This window comes from Strix uralensis, chromosome 17, assembly GCF_047716275.1.
Source record: "Strix uralensis isolate ZFMK-TIS-50842 chromosome 17, bStrUra1, whole genome shotgun sequence".
In the NCBI taxonomy this organism is placed as follows: Eukaryota; Metazoa; Chordata; class Aves; order Strigiformes; family Strigidae; genus Strix; species Strix uralensis.
This window is the reverse complement of record NC_133988.1, coordinates 17,190,149-17,203,358: the sequence shown is the minus strand read 5'-3', so window position 1 is coordinate 17,203,358 and position 13,210 is coordinate 17,190,149. Positions and strand designations below refer to the sequence as shown.

General features: G+C 67.5%; 1 protein-coding gene and 1 long non-coding RNA gene across 2 annotated transcripts; both read right to left on the bottom strand.

Moving 5' to 3' along the window:
* Positions 1-560: 560 nt before the first annotated feature.
* On the bottom strand, positions 561-8,295 carry LOC141951317 (uncharacterized). Its single transcript, XR_012631323.1, has 4 exons — positions 8,181-8,295; positions 7,652-7,681; positions 5,245-5,321; positions 561-4,968 (listed from the first exon to the last, which is right to left on the bottom strand). It is a non-coding gene; the product is annotated as an uncharacterized LOC141951317 (long non-coding RNA).
* Positions 8,296-10,263: 1,968 nt separating this feature from the next.
* On the bottom strand, positions 10,264-11,489 carry CRYBA4 (crystallin beta A4). Its single transcript, XM_074887334.1, has 5 exons — positions 11,451-11,489; positions 11,206-11,324; positions 10,843-10,984; positions 10,588-10,730; positions 10,264-10,411 (listed from the first exon to the last, which is right to left on the bottom strand). Exons 1-5 carry the CDS (start codon positions 11,487-11,489, stop codon positions 10,264-10,266), a joined length of 591 nt encoding a protein of 196 aa, XP_074743435.1.
* Positions 11,490-13,210: the final 1,721 nt, after the last annotated feature.

Below are 13,210 nucleotides of genomic sequence, written 5' to 3'. Positions count from 1 at the left end.
ACCTGCCGCCGCCCTCCCGGGCCGGGCCGGTACCGGCGGGTGCCCCGCGCCCCACGGGCACCCTGCACCCTGCACCCCGCTGAGCTGCCCCCGCCGCCCCCCGCTGCTGGCCGCGGCTCCCCCCGCCGCCACCACCCCCACCCCCCCCGCTCCCCGCCGAACCCCCCCAGGGCACGTCCCCGGCGCGGGGGGTCCCCGGTGTGACCCCAGTTTGGGGACTGTGCCCGCTGCCGGCTCCGCACCCCGCGCTGCCTGCTGTCACTGCCCCGCTCCAGGGCCACCCTCCGGTGATGCCGGGGGTGGGAGACACCCTTCCTGTGCCCCCCCCTCGCAGTGCCCTGCCCGGCCGCCGCAGGACGAAGCCCCTTCTCCCCGCACCCAGGGGCTGTGGCCTTTCTGTCCCCCCCATGCCCCGTCGAGTGGCCCTGGCTACTCAGCAGGATGCCGAGATGGCCTCAAGAGCTGCCTGCTCTGGCCCCCACGCGCCGGCCCCCACGCGCCCCACAGCACGGGGCACCCCCAGCCCCCCCCACCCCACAAAGACACCAGACCACAGGCCATTTGCACACTTGCCATGTTCACAGCTGACGGTACAGGCAGCAGGGACATCCTCGGGGACATCCTGGGGGCCCTGGGGACCCATGGGACACCCGCTCGCTCCCCCAAGGTGACCCAGGACCCCCTTCCCCAGAGCACCCACACCAGCCCCCAGCCTCACCGCGGCCGTGCCCGCTCCCACCCTGCTGGGTGTGGGGCGGCAGCGGAGTCCTGGCAGGGCTGGGGCCGGGGTGCCCTGGGCAGGACGGGGCACCCCAAGGTCGGGTGCCATCCCCGGATCTCTGCCCACGCCACTGCTGGGGGGTGGCAGCCCCCCACCCGCCATCGCTGCAGCCGGTAAAGGGGGATCCGCACCTCGTGCCCCTCTTGCGCTGCCACCTCCCCTTGTCCGGCAGCTCTGGGGGCACCAGCAAAGGGGGACGGATGGACAGACAGACAGACTGACTCCTGTCCCAGCCAAGGGAAATGGGGAGCAGGGGCAGGGAGCCCCAAGGGGCTGGGGCAGAGCAAAGGAGCAACCTGGCTGTTTCGTGAAGCCTCTCCCTGTGCCCAGCACCCCCTCTCTGTTCTGAGGGGGTGGCCCTGCCCGGGTGCCCCCAGCGAGGGGCCCGCAGGCAGCACTTGTTGCCTGTGTGGGGTGGCACTTGCCTCCCACATCCTCTGGGCCACCTGGATGACTCGTGGTCCCACCACTCCCCTCAGTGACCAGCCTGGGGGGTCCCCCCGGGCACGGGGCTGGCTGGAAGGTGGCTCTGGGGCTGCAAAGGGGGGTCTGTGGGGGCAGCCCCTCACGACGGGAGGGCTCTGGCAATGCCAGCCCGAGGCTCACAGTGCTCCTGACCTGTGTGGGAGCCCCAAACCTGCCTCCTCCAGTGGGCACCTCCCTGCCCTGTGCCCAGCTTGTCCTCCTGGCCCTGGGTCCTTCCCATCCCCACACCTCTGCCTGACCTTCTGCACTCCCCTTCAGTCAAACACAGCATCAGCCCCAAAATCCCCCTGGTCCCAGCCATGCCCAGGAAAGGGAGGCGTGTGGTCCGTGGGTTGGGGTGGGGCTGGGTGGGGAGGGAGCCCTGCAAGACCCCCCGGCTGAAGGCCCAGGCCGTGGTGGGTGCAGAGTGGGTTGCCAAGGGGACGAGGACAGTCTCGGGGTGAACCCGGCTGCTCAGGGGACCCCGCTCCGGCTCTGCCTTCAGGAGAGCGGCTGTCGCGTTCGGAAGCCGGCCTGCAACACTGGGTTATCCCAGGAGGTCCTTGCCACAGGGCTAGTGAGCACAAGCCAAAGCCAAGAGAGAGCAGCCAGGACTGGATGCTGCCCGGCCCTGCGCACCAGAGCTGCCCTGACCTTTGGTTGAGGCACCCCCCCCTGCCACCGTGTCCCCCAGCACCTCTGGGCTGTCCCCATGAGCCAGCCCCGGTCCCAGCCAGCAGCACGGGGCCCCCGTCCTCTCCTAGGGCGCAGGGTCCTGCCCTGCTGCTGACCACACCATACCCCGGCTGCCAAACCCCTGCAGATGGGCCAGAGCCTGGAGCTGGATCCCTGCAGGGGCAGGGGACGTTCATCCGACTGACGGACGGACGGACGGCGAAGCACGGGCTGTGCTCCGGCTCTGCCAGGCAGCAGATCCACCCTCCTCTGCCCGCTCCTGCCCGTCCGGCTCGTGGCCCTGGGGAGGGGACACACACACCCTGCAAGTACCAACCCAGCGGTTAGCCGCAGCCCTCGGCGCCGTGCGGTTAGTCGGGACCACGCTGCCGGCAATGGCTTCCACATGCACCAGAGTCACAAGATCAACTGTGGAGAGACAAAGGGAGTGAAGAGAGGAGCCCGGGACCGCCCGCGTGCCAGTGCAGGGAGCAGCACGAGGCCATTCCCCATGACGGGTGAACTGGGGCCCCAGGAGAGCCCCGAGCTTGGGCTCTGGTGGGGCTCGTGGCAATAGCATCGCTCTTTGGTTGAATCTTTCTGCAAACTGGGTTTGCTGGACCTTTATGGCCGTTACTGATTGTTATTAACAGGTCCTGTTTCCACTGAGCCTCTTTTTCCTCATTTAGCCACATGAAATTTCTTGGAAAACAGAAGGCCAATAGGGAAATTTTCCAAGCCCCCCCGCCTGAGCATCTTCCTTTCCATCGCAGCGTGCGGGAGACAAAGATGCTCAAGCGATGCTGCGGCAGGGGCTGCTGCAGGTTAATGACCAGGAGTCCTGGAGGAGGCCACGGTTCGTTTGTCATGGCGAATAGCATCCAAGAGTTAAAGTGCAAAGAGTATTTGTTAGTAGCAATAGAGAAACAAGTCAGAACGATTAGTACAGGCGGTTAGTAACAGAAGCATGGCACAATTGGTCTGACTTACAGGACATACATACTGGAAGAGAAATGAAGAGAAAAGCAGCAACGGTTAGTTTGTTTAATTCAGTTCAGGAATGTGTTAGTAACAGAGATCTACTGGCTTAAAAAGGAACTGAAAAGCTTCTGCTGATAAAACCGTTTTAGGCTCCTAGTCAGCAACAGGCTCCACAGGCGGACCCGGGCAGGGCGTGCGGGGAGAAACCCTCTCCTCGTGCCGGCGAGGGCTGCCTGCGCGGGCAGCGGCTGCCGGCCGCTCTCCTGCCCGCGGCGGGGGCTCGCGCTGCCCAGCCCTGCCTGCGCAGCCTGTCACCGCCACGGCCCTCACAAACGTACTTACCCAGCTTTTCCGTTCCCCTTTAAAGACAGCGCTGGCGGCCCGTGGTTAGTGGGAGGTGAGACAAGGCCGGTTAGTAGGGCATGCGCGGGAGCCGGTTAGTGGGTTAGTCTGTTGGCCGGGGACTTCGGCAGCCCCTGGCACCCTGGCGGCGGCGGGGGCCCGCGGGTTAGTTAGTAGGTTAATGTGGGAGCGCAGCGGCAGCATGCAGAGCCGGCCCGGGGAGCCCCCCACGGCGCGGGAGCCGGGGGATCTGCTCGGCTCTCAGGGAAGCAGCGGGGCCCAGGCTCACGAGAGTGGGAGGATTTCGGGGCTTTGCCACAGGGTTGAGATTTGGGAAGGTGTTAGTGGCGGGGGGGGTGTTAGCCTGCGTCATGTCACCTGCTTTCAGAATTAAACACTTCGCAGGGCTCTGCCCCTCCCGTCCTTGCGGGTGAGGCACAGAACGCCCCGAGCAGCGCGTGCCCCCACCCAACGTGTGTTGCCCACCCCCGGTACCAGTGAAGACGAGAGACGGGGCTGCAGGGAGGAGACAATCCCGGCAGTGCCAGCCTGTGAACTTGGCATTGCAAGGCGCCGGGGTCAGGGTGCTAAAGGAGCTGGAAGAAGCAGAGAGAGGGAAGAGGTGGGAGCATGGCGGGAGGTGCCCAGGGCAAGGTCACAGGCAGCTCTGCAAGAGCCAGGCTTCAGCCAAGATGGCAACACTGCTCTGGGTCCCTACCAAGCTCCCGCTGCCCGTGGAAGGAGGGGGAGGCGGGAGCAGAGGTGCCCAGTGGCTTGTCCCCTCCCCGTGGGAGCCGGGGGCTGAGCCAGGCAGAGTGCTGGGGGGCTGCAGGAGCCGCGGTTCTGCACTGCACCCCGAAGAATAAGGCTGGGAAGGGGCACCCAGGGCACCCTCTGCACCCTCCTCCTCCTGCAGCACCAGGTCCCTCCGGTCCCCACAAGGCTGCTCCTCCATTTTGGACTTCGAGGGGCTGTAACGCCTGTCACGAGCTGTGTCTGCCCTCAGCCCCCAGCCTGCTGTATGCCTGCTTGGGGGACGCTTGCTGGAGTGGGCAGCGGGGCAATGGTGGCACCCACTTACAGGGCCACTGTTGGCCCCCCATGGCCCCACGGGGGCCATGCAGAGGCTTCTTGGGAGGAGGATGCACTGCCCCTGTCCCTGCCCATGCTCCAGGCCACTCCACAAACCAGGTTATTTCCTCAAAGCAGCATAGAGGCAGGATCCTGCCGGGACGTGCCACCAGTGCCGACAGACACAGGGACGGGTGGGATCAGTGGGGACAACCGGGGTCCCTCTGGGCTCTGGCCGTCGTGTCTCCTCGAGGAGCTGGCGCAGCTCCGCTCCCATCCCCGCCCCTTCTCCCTCCTCCTACACTGCACTCAGTGAAGGGGACGGGTCTCATCCTGCCCGTTGCTGGGGGGGCACATGGGAAGACCCATGCGCTGGGTCTGTCTGGGACGCAGCAGCAGGAGGGCAGGGGACCCCAGCACCTTGCAGAAAAACCACGCGCACATGCAGACCCATGTCCTCAGGTGTCACCGTCGCCGTCTCTTCGGCCGCGTCCCCCACGGCAGCCGGGCTCGTGGCTCCGGCCCCCGGCCCATGGCAGCTGGTGCCGGGTGGCTCTGCTGGGGCCGGCCCGGCTCTGGCATCCGTGTGCGGGCAGCGATGGCGGGTCCCCGAGCTGCAGCTCCCCTCCGGGCACGGAGCTGGGGCTGTGCCCCTGGGGAGCAGAGATGCTGTGAGACCCTGGGCAGCACGGCGGCCGCCCCCTCCCCACCGCTGGGCACGTGTGGGGGACGGGTTCCCTCATGCAGGTGGCCCTGGGGACGGTGTGACCCCACGGTCCCAGCTGGAGCCCAGTGAGAGCCTGTGAGGGGATGGGGGGAGCCTGGGGAGGAAGGCTGGCTCCCAGCTGCCCCGAGCCCTCCCAGGTCACCAGGGGTGGGGAGAGCGTGGGGCTGGCACCGTCCATGTCCCCCTCCCCGGGGGGTCCTACCTGTGGTCACCGGCTATGCAAGGGCCATGCAACGTCCCCCCGTCCTGTCTGGCTGCTCCGGGAGGCCGCGCCGGGGACTGTGTGTGAACAGACCTCAGGTCAGTCATTAGCAGCTGTAAAAGAAAGCAACCAACGCAGCAAGGGAGAGCAACGCCGCGCTGCTGGCCCCGGGCTGGGCCGAGCCAAGCCGAGCTGGGGGGACACATCGTGCTGCTGGCAGCCTGGCAGGAGGGCCAGGCAGGGCAGGCAGGAAGGCAGGCAGAGCCCCCCGTGGCTCTCCCGCCATCCCTGCAGCTCCCCACCCCTGCAGGATGAAAGCCCCGAGGCAGCACCCTCTGCTCTGAACCCCACTGCTGCTGGCAGCACTCCTGGTCCTGTCGGGGTGGGGGGGGTGAAGGAAAGGGCCCGATCCTGCGGGGTGGCGATGCAGGGGGAGATGCTGTGCCCCCCATGGTTCACCCCCCCCCGCACACTGGGCTGCCCTGGGAGCGAGGATCGGCCCAGGCATCTTCCCAGTTCCGGAAAACTAACACAGGGCTGCACGGTGATGCCCAGATGCCTTCCCAGCCCCTCAGGTGCCCCCCCAAAGCCAGCGCTGCCCCTCGGCACCGGGGTGCTCATGGCAGCTCTGTGGCAGGCAGCAGCGGGCAAGGGGCAGGCAGGGAGGAGGTGGAGGATCTCCAGCCCACGCTCCCCAGGGGGACCTATGTGGGTCTGCTGGGCTGCCCGCTGCTTGCTCAGGGACACCCAGTGCACCAGGAAATGCCAGATGCCACCCCTCCCTCCTTGCCTGTCCCCTGGCAGAGCCGGGGGGGAGCTGGACCCACCACCAGGCACAGGGCAGGGGGGGCACTGGGACGGAGCACACCAGAAATGGTGGCAATGCCCCAAACCCGCTGTCCCTGCCTGCTGCTGGAACTCCCTGCAGTGTGGGCAGGGGCTGCCTGCCTCTGCCTCTGCCTCTGCCTCTGCCTCTGCCTCTGCCACTGCTGCCACTGCCACTGCACTGTCACTGCCACTGCTGCCCCTGCCTCTGCGCTGCGGTTAAGCTGGGTCCCTCCCTGGCTGTAGCCGAGTGGCCGGTGGTCACAGCCACACCGCGGTGGGAGTCACTCCACCTCTGCAGGGATGCGGGGGCACGCGTGGCCAGCGCCAGCAGCCAGCCCATGCCTGCAGCCAGCCTGCGCTGCCTGCCCTGCCCTGCCCTGCCTGCCCTGCCCTCCCCGCGTGGAAAAGCCACCAAGGCAGCAGGTCCCGGGGGAGCTGGGCCGTGATGACTCTGCATTTCAGCTGCGGAGCCGCTGTGTTGCGGCCACTGCCCGCAGGACGGTCCCTGCCGCGGGGACAGCACGTCCGGGCAGCGGGAGCCAGGCTCAGGCCCGGCAGGGAACCGGGCGGCGGCAGGCACTGGAGATGCCATTGAGCATCTGGCAAATGGATTCCCTGCCTGGATACGAGCTGGAGGTGCCCGCGGTGGGGCCGGCGGGACGTGCCTGCGCAGGGTGAGCGCTGCAGGGTGGCCTCTCCCGCCCAGGCTGAAGCACATCCCAGGAGATGGGGGGGCAGGAGAACAATTTTGTGCGGGCAACGCTTAACCAAACGCTCCTCTTGTGCCTGGCGAGCAGCGGTGGCCAGCGTCAGCTCGAGCTGCCTCTGCCACGCGGGGCTGGGGGCACTTACAGTGCCCCCGGGGCTGAGCAACCAAGTTAAATGGGGGTTAAACCCCCCCTCAAGTGAGGAGGAGGCTGGAGGGGAGCACAGCTCAGCCTCAGGCAGGAGCGGGGAGGTGAGGGCAGCAGGCAAGCTGCCCGTGTGCTCCTGCCGCGCTGCCGGCGGCTCTGTTGCCTGTGCCGGGAGAGGCGAGCTCTGAGCTGGGGCACCCCCGATCCCCCAGCTCCTGGCAGGGGGGTTGACGCACCCTGCCCTCAGCCCTGCCTGTCCCTCGCAGTCCCCGGGCAGAGCCCAGGCTCAGGCGCTGCTGCAGTGATGCTGGCGCGGCCACCCTTTGTCTGCAGCTCTCGGGGCTGGGCAGCCCTGGGAGAAGCAGGGGGTGGTGGGGAGAAAACCTTCCTGCCAGCCCAGAAGTGACCAAAAATCTGATTATTTCTGGGCTCCTGCTGGCTCCCCGGGGCAGGATGTGCTCTCACACACAAAAGGCAGCGAGACAATGAGGGAGAGAAAATGGCTCCCCAAAAGGAGCCGGGTAGCATCTGTCAGGTTAACTCTTTGCAGGAGAAGGGCTGTGCTGAAGTGCCCTGGGGGGTGCTGGCACCAGCCTCTCCTCTAACCCCCTCCCTAAGATCACCAGGTTTAGGAGAAAATGGTGGTTTCAAGACAAAGAAGTAAACCAGCATTTTGGCTACATTTCCTTCCAGCAGCACTGAAAATCAGGCAAGAATCCATTTACCTGTCTTGAGCCCTATTCTTGATGAGGTTTCTGAAAAAAAAATACAAACAGGTGGTGCATCAGTCAATATTAATTTTGGCAGGGGGGCTGCAGACGGCGCCGGCGGGACCCAGCATCACCCGCTGGGCCGGGACCGCGCTGCCCCTGCCCCTAACAAAGAGCACGGGGCCAGGGCTGCCCCCAGCCTGGGACCCCCTGGGAGAAGTTGGTGGCTGCTGCCGTTGCGGGTGAGTTCGCATGGAAATTATTTATAATCAGGGAATAAGAATATAGCGGGGGGGAGGCAGTTCTTTGGAGAGCGAGCGGAGGGAGCGGCAGCGCCCGCCGGCCCCGCAGCCCCCCTGAGCGATGCCCGCAGGACCAGCCGCGTCCCGGGCAGCATCTCCCCCCGCCTCCTGTCCGTGCATCACACCCTGAGGTGGGGGGTGACCCCCAGGGCTCTACCTGTGGCCCCCAGCCCCCACCAGCCTGGCCAGGAGCCCCATTTCCAGCCGGAAAATAGCAGAGAGAAATGTAAGTGCAGCTTTACCTGCTTCCCAGGGGAGGGCTGGGCTGGGGGGCCGCGGGGGTCCGCACGCTCCTGGCCGCCCCGCAGCCTCTTTGTGCCGGAGCGTTCCGGAGAGCATCCCAGAGGAAGATCTCGCCACGCAAACTCCTCCTCCCCGCAGCCCCCGCAGCCCCCGCCCGGCCCTACCTACGGCGCAGGAGGATGCTGCAACTCCCATTAAATTTTAATGCTGGAAATGAGGCCGAGCCCCCTTCCCCCCTCCCACAACCCACCCGCGGCCCCTCGCTGCTCCCCGCTGCGGCACCCCCGGGGACACCCCCCCACTGCAGCCATAGTGGCTACCGCTGCAAAGGCCACCATCCTGCCAGGACACTGGCCAACTGTGGTGGTGCAGACTCCCCACAGCCATTTGGGGTGGTGCGGGCACCCTGTACCCATGGGGATGGCGCAGGGGACGTGGGGGAGACGGGGGGCAGCGCTGTCCCACCCGGGGACACGGTGAGCAGGACCCGGCCGCGCTCAGTGGGGACGAGGGGATGGCAGAGAGACCAGCCGCGGGGACACGACCGTGGCTGCTGGGGCAGCGCATGGGGGGGTCCCGGCAGTGCCATGGGGGGGCCCGGTGGTGCTGCAGCCCTGCCCGGCAGGACAAACCCCCATCCCAGGGGTCAGAGGGCTTGTGGTGGCCCCTCCGCAGTGCTTGGCCACTTGTCTGGGTTCTTGCATTGTTGTCCAGGTCCCCGACGGGACCCCGGGGACCCACCGGCCCCACCGCCAGCTGCCCGCTGTGCCTGGCTGTGTGCTGGCCCCGCGCCCGGCCCCCCGCATCCCCCCGGGGCTCTGGGACTGGGCGGGGGCAGGGGGGGCTGGCCAGGACCGGGCTCCCCACCAGCTGTGGCTGCGGAGGGACCGGGAAGCTCCGCTCCTCCGGGTCTCGCTGGCTGGCGGCCCCAGACGGGTTTGGCCTGGGGCGGCAGGAGGGTTTCACTCAGCCCATCCCCGAAACTTTTTGTTTATTCTTCTATTCTACATTTTTAATTATGATTTCCTGTGGAGAGAACCCCTTCCTGGCAGCATTGTCTCTGATGGTGGCCCTTCTGCTCAAATGTCAGGAATGGGGCATTTTCATCACACCAAACCTTTTCTCCAGAGCTCTTCCGAAATGAGAATTTTTTCCACATTTGCAGCGCCAGTTAACTGCCGCTTTCTCATGAGCTGGAGGTGGTTTATCAGCAGCCCCCAACGGTTTCTTGCTGCCCCCAGGTTTCCCGCAGCTGCAGCCCAGGGCCAGGCAGGGAGGAGCGGGCCCTGCCCGTGCCGCTGCGCTGCCGGCGAGCCCACGGTGGCACCTCACTGCTCCAGGGCCTGGCCCTGTCCCCTGCATGGCTGTGGGCGCAGGGGCTCGCCTGCCTCCACCCCAGGCTGCCCGCGCTGCTCCGGGCACGGAGGTGCTGCCAACTGGCGTGGGTGCAGGGGGGGTGTGTGGGTGCAGGGGGAGGTGCAGGGGTGGGTGCAGGGGCATGCACAGGTGCGGTGATGGATCCTGAAGCTCTTTCCAGCTCCTGAGCGAGGCTGAGGCTCAACAGTGGCCGCCCGGCATCTTCCTCAGCCTCGCTGGAGCTACAGCCAGCCCCGGGGAGTGCCAGCAGGGTGGGGGGGGTCTGTGGGGCAGTGGGGAGTCATGCAGAGCTGGGCTGGCGCAGGGACAGGCCAGGCCCACTCCTCGCAGGGGGGATGTGCAGTGCCCAGCTCCTCACCCCTCCACCCGAGCACCGAGGGGGGGGCTGGCAGTGGGACTGAGGACAGGCCCTGGCACCGCGTGGGTGAGGCGGGCAGGGGCTGCGCCTGGCTGTGACGGCGGCATGCGGGTGCCTGTGCTGGCTGCAGGAGCAGAAAAGGACGGTTGTTCCCCCCACCGCCGCACGCCGTCCTTGCTCGCTCGGGCACGGCATTGCCTCCAACCACGCACCCCCACGGCACCCCTGCCCCAACTGCCAGCGCGCCGGCTTGGACAACTGAGCCTTTATTGAGCTTTCCCCCCACCCTGCCCCGCGGGACAGACGGTGCCCAGGGCGCGCGGCCGGTGGCACGGTGGCTCCGACGGTCACTGCTGGACCCTGCGGATGGACTGGACCTGGCCCGTCTGCACGTGGGAGCCCCACTCCCGCACATGCTTGTACTCGCCCGCATGGATGTCACTCTCCAGGAGGTACTGGAAGCCCCGGTACCCCGGGTACTGTGAGCAGACCCACCTGTGGCAGAGCAGAGAGTGGCGGCGGCGCCTCAGGGCTGGCAGCGCCGTGAAGCACCCCGCGCTGCGGGCGCTGGGCAGCGGGCAGAGTGCCGGCAGCTGCCAGAGCATCCTCAGCTCCGGTGCTGGGTCCTGGCAGGGTGCAAAGCCCCCCCCGCCACTCCCCGGGGTACTCACGCGCCAGAGCGGACGAAGAAGGAGCCCACGGCGTTGCTGCCCCAGCCCAGGGCGGGCAGCGAGGGGCAGTCGTCGCTCAGCTCCCCCCGCTTGCCCTGGAAGTTCTCCTCCTCAAAGAGCATCAGCCTGCTGCGCCCATAGTCCTGCTGCCGAGAGGGGCAGAGTGTCGGCATGGTTGCCCTTCCCCAGCCCCCTGGCTGGCGGTGGTCTCTGGGGAGCAGCCCAGCAGTGGGGTCGGGGGATTGGAGCACTTACAGCGCAGGCGATGGGGCGGAAGGAGCACATCCTCTCCACGTGGTAGGCGTTGCTGCCGCTCCACGCCTCCCAGCACGGGTACTCGCCGCGCTCCAGCACGAACTGCTGCCCCTGGAAGCCGCAGTGCTCGAAGCCTGCCCAGCTGGGGGGTGGGAAGGTGGGGCTGAGGACCCCCCCCACGGCACCCACCACCCTGCTCACACCCAGGGCAGAGCCCGCTGCACCCCACGGGACGAGGCTGCTTCTCCTGCAGAGGCAGCCCCGCGGCTCGGGTGGCAAAAGGCACTGGAGACCTCCGTCCCCCTCCAACCCCCCTCCATCCACAGCACCATGGGGTGGCAGCTCCCTGTGACCCGCACTCACGCCCCGCTCTCGATCTTGCAGGAGCCGACGGTGCTGAAGCCGTGCTCCAGGGTGCTGTAGCAGTCGGAGGTGAACTCATGCTTCTTGCCCTGGAAGAAAGGCTCATCCCACACCACGATCTGGGGGGGGACAGAGCAGGTCAGGGGGCTTGGCGACTGCAGAGGCCCCCAGCAGACCCTGCACCCCCACGCCTGGGCGTTCTCGGGGCTGAGGCTGTGTCGCCAGCGCTCCCCAGGCTGCCGTACCTTCCAGAGACCGGAGGATCTCCTGCAGCGGTGGGTCATGGTGGCTCTGCCGGGGCACAGGGGAACGGGACCCTTAACGCTTACCCCGGGGCTGGTGCCTCGCTGCCCCCCGCGAGCCTGGCCCAGCCTCTGCAGCCTGCCCAGACCCGCCAGCCCTGCGCTGGGGGCTTGGCCCTTCCCTGGGACCCCCCCAGCGCGGGACCGGCCTTCGGGCCACGCTGTGCATGGGCAGCGCGGGCAGGTGGAGGCAGGAGGCTGCAGCTCTGCGGGGCTGACTCCAGCCTCTGCCCGGCCGCAAACGCCCTGGGGAGCCCACGCGTGTCCCCTCGGTGGGGTGCTGAGCACGGGCCGGGGTCTCTCCCGGCGCCGCTGTTGGGGCCGTGCAGGAGCGGCGGGTGCTTGGCCGCCATCCTGGCAGCTCGGCGCCGCATCGCAGCGGGGTGAGCATGCTGCCTGCCCCTGCACGGGGCTGCCCACTGCTGCCGTGCCCGCGCAGGCTCCTCCTCCCGCAAGCAGCTGCCTGAGCCAAAGCCCCTGGTGCCCTGGCCTGTCCCCAGCAGTGCCCTCGCCTCGCGCCCCGGCTGCAGGACCCCGCAACCCCTTGCCGTGCCGTGCCATGCTGTGCCATGCCGTGCCATGCTGTGCCATGCCGTGCCATGCTAGCGGCCTTGGCCCCTCCTCAACACGTCCCCGTGGCAGCTCTGCTCCCAGGACCCAGCCATGGGGGGCAGGAGCAGCTGCCACCAGGCTCCCGTGCTTACCTGGGGTGAGGTGCTGGCGCCCGGGGAGGTGACATGTCCGGCCGCCCTCCGGCTGGGTTTTTATAGCCTCCAGATAGAGACAGAGCCCAGGAGAGCATTACAGAAACCCCTAACTCAGCACATGGCGGGGAGGAGGGACCGTGCAGAACAAAGGCGACGCTGCAGCGAAGCTGATGAGCCGGGACGCCATGGCTCCCGCTCCCCTGGCCCACCAGCCATGGGCTCCGGCCCCCGGCCCCACAGCTCCCGAAGCTGGGGCATCGCTCCCAGCATCTGCCACATCCCCGGCCCCAGCGTGGGGCTGGGCTGGGCCCCTGCCCCCAGGCCTGGCAGCGCTCCTCCTGCCTGCAGGCAGCACTGCCTGCCCCGAGCCTCAGCTGGGGGCACAGGGAGGGTCTCTCACCTGCATTTCTGGGAAGCAGGAGGAAAGATGTGTCTCCACTTGCAGCAGTGCTTGCTCTCCCTGAAAGCCGGGGCGGCTCTTCCGCAGGTTGAGCACACAGCAGCCACAGAGCATCGCAACAACTGGGGGCTGGGGGCACGGGAAAGCCCGAGGCAGGTTTGCAAAGGCATTAGAGGGACTAAAGATGCAGATTGAGACTTAGTGAGCACGGCAGCAGCCTCCCACCAGCCTCCCACCTCTGCACAGGGACCTGCCGGCTGCTTCCACATCGCGGGGACCTAAATACCTTCAAGCTTCACTCCGGGTGACCCCTCCACCCAGACATCCCGGGGCGGTGCTGGGGGCGCGCAGGGCTCCGAGGGCTGGGCACCTTGCCGGGGCACCCCCAGAGCCTGCCCGTCGGAGGGCGAGCAGTGGGGCAGCAGCCAAAGGAGGCTGTTGGGCCGGGCACCAAAACCCGTGTGCCCGGGTTGTGCTGTGTTTTGGGACAACTTTTGCCAGGAAACCGCCAGGTGGCTGAGTTGGAGCATCGTCCCCCACGCAGCCACAGCTGGGGGTGCTGCTCCTGGCCACAGCGGGGCTGCGCCAGCTGTCCC